Source organism: Lygodium microphyllum, chromosome 28 (genome assembly GCF_053477565.2).
Source record: "Lygodium microphyllum isolate KBCC chromosome 28, Lygodium_microphyllum_v1.1.10, whole genome shotgun sequence".
NCBI lineage: Eukaryota > Viridiplantae > Streptophyta > Polypodiopsida > Schizaeales > Lygodiaceae > Lygodium > Lygodium microphyllum.
Window position 1 is genome coordinate 127,007,479 of NC_141162.1, and position 5,645 is coordinate 127,013,123.

The following is a 5,645-nucleotide window of genomic DNA, read 5'->3' on the forward strand; positions in this document are numbered from 1 at the left end:
GAGAGCTTGTATCACTTTAGGAATGCTAATAACAAGCCAATAATTACATGCAGAAGTAACAAAAAAAACGCAATATTAGTGAGTTTGGGAATCTCCCAATTCCCATTTTTTGAACACTAAAACGGTGTCACTTGGATAATATGCCCATAAGTTTCTCAAAACCATATGATGTACGTGACCTATCATTGGAAAGCGCTTGAAAAATAGAATCTATTGAGCTATAGTGTGCTCGATTTGGAGTTATAGTGTTCAAGTTATGACAAATCCAAAGATTTGACCATGTGTCCCAAACTTATGGGGAATTCCCATATTCCCCAATATGGTGTTAAAAGGGGATTAGAACCAGACTTGCATATAGCTAGCACGCTTGTGGATATGTATGGTGGGTGTGGCTCCTTACAAGAAGCATCCGAAGTACTTGACAAGTTACTAGGTCGTAATTCAAACTCATGGTCTGCGTTGTTTGTAGGATCAGGGTCTAATGAGGAAATGTCACAACGTTCTCAACTTCTTCAGTTGGATGAGGCACTTGTACATGCAAGCATGTTTGTTTGCAGCTTGAAAGCTTGTGGTACCATAGGAGCCTCAGAAAGGGGTCGAGAAATACATGTTAGGATAGTCAAAAGGAGTTTAGAAAGTGAACTTTTTGTAGGTAGTACACTAGTAGATATGTACATCAAGTGTGGCATGGATGCAGAGTCTCAAAAAGTGTTTGAGAGGATGCCAGTTCGAAATACTGTGACATGGACTGCATTGATGTTGCAAGATACACTGAATATGCAAGTAGTGAAGAAGTTTTGGGCCTCTTCAAACAAATGCAACTAGAAGATGAATCTGCAAATGAAAAGTCATTTTTTCTCTGTTTAAAAGCTTGTGGTGCCTCAAGAGATTTTTTTAAAAAAATAGGCCATATATTACATAGTTACCAAGGAACTCGACATGGACCTTCATGTTGGCAATTCATTAGTGTAGATATACACCAAATGTGGATTGATTGTAGAGGCATGCCAAGTGTACAATGAACTACCTCTAAAATAAATTATGCTGGTGGAACTACCTCTAAAACGGATTATGCTGAAGGAACTATCTCTAGTAATGAAATCAAGATTTTGCTTGGCAGTATCCTAGATGCTATCAGTTGTGCTTTTGAAAGTCATGTAGCTTATGAGCAAGTGGCCTCTACAAGTGGGTTTCCACTATGTGAGTTTGAGAAGGTGACAAAATTTGTTTCTCCTACCTTTAAGGCCACCCAAGAAACTCTGCATCCTTGGAGCTTTATGGGGTGTTGCTGTGTCTATTCCATGGCGGAGTCTTGTAGGAGTGCTAATTTACAAAACCTAGCAGATGTACCTCTTAGCTCCCTTTGGTAATGAGTTGGAGTTAGAACACTCTAATTCATGTAGGAGAGATTCACGAGTCTCTGGGGGCAGCAATATCAGAAAATGATATTGTGGCTACTGCAATCCTATCTAGAAATCGTAATTTTGAAGGACGTGTGCATCCACTTACTCGGGCAAATTACCTTTCTTCTACTCCACTTGTAGTGGCATATGCTCTTACTGGGTGCACTATTTATGGGAGACCCTGCTTTTTGAGGAGAGGGCCAGCGGGTTTGTTTGTTGGGTGAAGGTGATGATAAAAAAATGCATTCATAAAGCACTAAAGACAAATGTTGAAGTTGCAAAAAGGGAGTCTGAATCCATATCCGCCAAGAGCTTCAGATCGAAGGCGGAGAAGTTTGAATCACTACATTCTTGCTTCTTGCTATATATATAATGTCCTGAGTATGAAACTTTACATAGGGCTAAGTCATATTGTATGAAGCCTTATTCTGGAACAGGGGCGTCAGGATCGCATGAGGAGGAAGAAGATCGCAAGATTATTGAAGAAGATTGAAAGATTAAGTTTGAATCACTACATTCTTGCTTCTTGCTATATATATAATGTCCTGAGTATGAAACTTTACATAGGGCTAAGTCATATTGTATGAAGCCTTATTCTGGAACAGGGGCGTCAGGATCGCATGAGGAGGAAGAAGATCGCAAGATTATTGAAGAAGATTGAAAGATTATTGAAGATCATGCAAAACATGGAAATAAATGGCCTTCAATTGCCAGACTTCTTCCTAGTGGTACTGACAATGCAATTACCAATTGTACACAGCCAATGATCTCTTCCGTAAGGCCAAGTTCTAAATCAGACTAGTCTTATTTCACATCTCATTGAATGTATCCATGTTTAAAACCCTTCACATATCAAAGCATGCCACATGTGCATAGTCAATGTGGTCATGAGTGTTGCATCATGTAAGGAAAGGAAAGTTGTCTCTCTCCTAAAACACCTTTGATGGGACCAAAGAACATAGACTTTGTGGAAGAACCATTGCCAGCAGGAAGCCATGGTAGTTAGTTGTTCGAGTTGGGGGGGGGAAATTTGAGAAGAAGCATCCTGAAAGAGCATTCCTTCTTTGACAAGGAGAACTACAACGGTTGCTGATACAAACGATTGCATTTCCAGATGCTCTCTTGTCTCTTATGATTGTTCCGATTTCATTCTCTTTAGGTTGAGCAATGTTATGGGAGGCCAGTCTAATATCCACATTGTTACCACTTTTGAAAGATACCAAACCACAACATGTTGATCTTGTAACATCGGCTGTCCATATTGACTAGAAAAAGCATGTAAGATGTAGGCATCAACTAGCTAGTAGTTTTTTTTGCAACCTTTGGGACAAGGGACTTCAAAAACATGGAATTCCAAACATTTTCATGGCACTTATGGGGAATAAAACATATTTGAATGCTTCAAGAGTTGTTGCAATAAAAAAGGCTTCAAGTTGAAGCACTATAATTGTGTGATTGTAGTGGACTACTATGATATGTGCACTAAAGTCAAAGAGTTGGAGCGAGCATCATGGAGTGCGAGCACAGTTTTGAAATGTGTTTAGACTTTGATCCAAACATTGAGTAGCAAACGAATTCAAATTTGGGTAAACAACTTTTGTGATTCAATAAATCAAATTGTTTCGAGTTCTTTGAGTGTTTGCTTTCTTTCGTGCTTGTGATCTCGAGTAAACAAAGGCTCGGTGCCTTCCAACAATTGGACTGTGAGACGAGAATCCTAGATTCGTCTCACAACGCACCCCTTCATGGGAGATAAATTGACAATTCTCAATTGGTTGAATCACAAAGAGCAACATTGGCCATGGATTCCCTCAATTCTTTACCTAAAATTGCTACAACAAACGTGATAAATGATGCATTCTATTGAGATGAGATTTTAACATTTCTCTCTCCTCTTTCTCTCTCGCCATAATTGTTGTTCATATGGGTTGAGAGGATGAGGGAGAATGGGTGCTAAACCGTTGGAAGATACAAGAAATGGAGTGAGGAAGTACAAAGGTGGTCAGCAATGATTGTGATAGCATTAATGGCTCCATTTTAAGAATATGATGCATCATATATGCAAAATTTAGTGTAAGTGTCAATTTATTACATATTATGTCATATCACTTGTATCTATCATAAAAAATGATTGAAAATGCTTGATTTATATTTGCTAATGTCTAAAATCATTAAAAATTTAGTCATTTTAAGTCATTTTACATATAAAAGATTAAAACTGCAAAACCTGAGATGCAGGATTTAATGCAAAAATGGAACTTTTATTGGGTTTTGAGGGTTTGATATTGTTCATTTGGAATACTAATTGATATGCTAGATGAACCACAATCCATACTAGTCACATAAATCATAAAATCAAGAGAAATCAATAATTAATATTCAAATAAATAGAAAAATTAAAAAATATTTTTTAAAATAAAAATTAGGAAAAAATGAGTTTTAATGCATTGAAAATTATCAAAAATTAAGAGTATGCATGTGGATGTATAATGAGAGGAAGGCATGAGGATTTGCCTCAACTTACCTCCATTTATATGTGGAAAGTGTTTTAATTATATTATATATTATGGCATATAGGCTTTATTTTATTTAAGTTTGAAGAGGAGTAGTAGCATGGGTTAGCCAAATATTGTTCCTTTGCAACGTAGCATAACATTAAAGGAAAGAAATCATGAAAAGATTGTTTTGACACAAAACTTGGCTAATTTCTAGTTAAATTTTCTTTTGATATCATGCTTAAGTTTGAATTTAAGCATAGTATCAAAAGAAAAACTCCTAGATACATAGTGCATGTATGCCTAGTTGTGACCAATGTTGAGTGTATGAGGTTCCTTTGCTATAGAGTACCATGGTGATATTTAGGGAGATGTTATGTGAAGCTAAAATATTCCTAGATCATTATATACATGATAAGAGGATTTTGTCACATTTGTTCTTTATGTTTGAGATGGTGCATCTTGGGGCCAATCCTTCGGGTGTAAGAGAGTTGTAGAGACCACAATAATCAGTAGTCACCTATATGTATGGGAAGATCCCTATACTTGGAGTTAGGATGGGCAAATCGTTGGATGGACTACAGTTTGAAATTCATGTCTACAAACACAACATTTAGATAGAGGAGTTTGTATTATCCAGCTGCTCCTGGGGCTGCAAGATCATGGGGGTTATTTTGGTGTGTGTAGGAGTCCGTTGAGGCTAGAGCGTTGGAGCCAGTGTTGGGTCCGTTTCTTGTCCCAACATCTGTTGTCACGCAAGAAGTTCTAAAAGATTTAGTCTCTCCACCAAACGCAAATGACCAGGATGATTGGGTTGAATAGGGGCCCTATTATCACTGCCTGGTGCTAAATCTTTCTCATGGTTTTCTTTAGGGCTTGGGCCATCATGGGCATGAGTTCTAATTTTGGTAGTATCAAGCATTCAAGTTGAATCATCTTTAGGAGATGATCTTTGAAATCTAGGATAGTAAGTCACCTAGTAGGACACTAATCTTGACATGATCCCATCCGACTGATACTTTGGATGAGTCTGGAACAACCAAAGTGCTTGGCATGTTCCCTTCCATTGCTATAGGATTCCCTTTCATCTTCTAGTTACCATTGCCACCACCAAGGTTAGCATTGAGGGGGGTCTTGATGTCAGATCTTAGTGACATAGCATGACACAAATAATCAAAAGAGGGTCAATCCCTTCCTTTCCATGACCAAGGCTACTGCAATTTGCAAACCAATGTAGCCATGTTTCCAATTATTGCTGACTTCACCCTAGGCATCTCCTCTCTTGATCAGTCTTCATGTTGTTAGAGGAATAATCCACATATGATCTTGGTGCGAAGCGGAGCACATGGAAAATCTAACAAATCAAATCTCAATCATAAATCAAGAGCTTAGTGAAAAAATTTTACAAATCAAACATCTCAACTATTAAATACAAACAACATTATAATACATAAGAGGATTTGAATAACTCAATAGATTGAGAAAGACAAGAGAAAAAAACGCACGAATCATAATATATTATAGTTTTACATGGATATTTGTATTCATATCTTACATATAGCCACAAATAAAGTACAAATATCAATTGAAATACAGAGTTTTAAGAGTCAAGAGGTATCGTGTAAAATGCTACAATTGATGTAGAAAATTCTATGCTCTGAATCTTGACATTTTGATATCACCATTGCATCCAGAGCGTGCTGAAACCCCCAAAATGACTCTTGAAGCTCTGAATTCCGATTTCGGA

General features: G+C 37.4%; 1 protein-coding gene across 1 annotated transcript; it reads left to right on the plus strand.

The window, feature by feature from the left end:
* Positions 1 to 375: 375 nt before the first annotated feature.
* LOC148011985 (pentatricopeptide repeat-containing protein At4g18520, chloroplastic-like) lies at positions 376 to 825 on the plus strand. The gene has a single exon (XM_087670440.1). The coding sequence runs from the start codon at positions 376 to 378 to the stop codon at positions 823 to 825; it is 450 nt and encodes a 149-aa protein (XP_087526566.1).
* The last annotated feature ends 4,820 nt before the right edge of the window (positions 826 to 5,645 follow it).

What these genes read in the sequence shown, in the direction of transcription:
- LOC148011985 (XM_087670440.1), top strand. Translation starts at nt 376, where the DNA reads ATGTATGGTGGGTGTGGCTCCTTACAAGAAGCATCCGAAGTACTTGAC.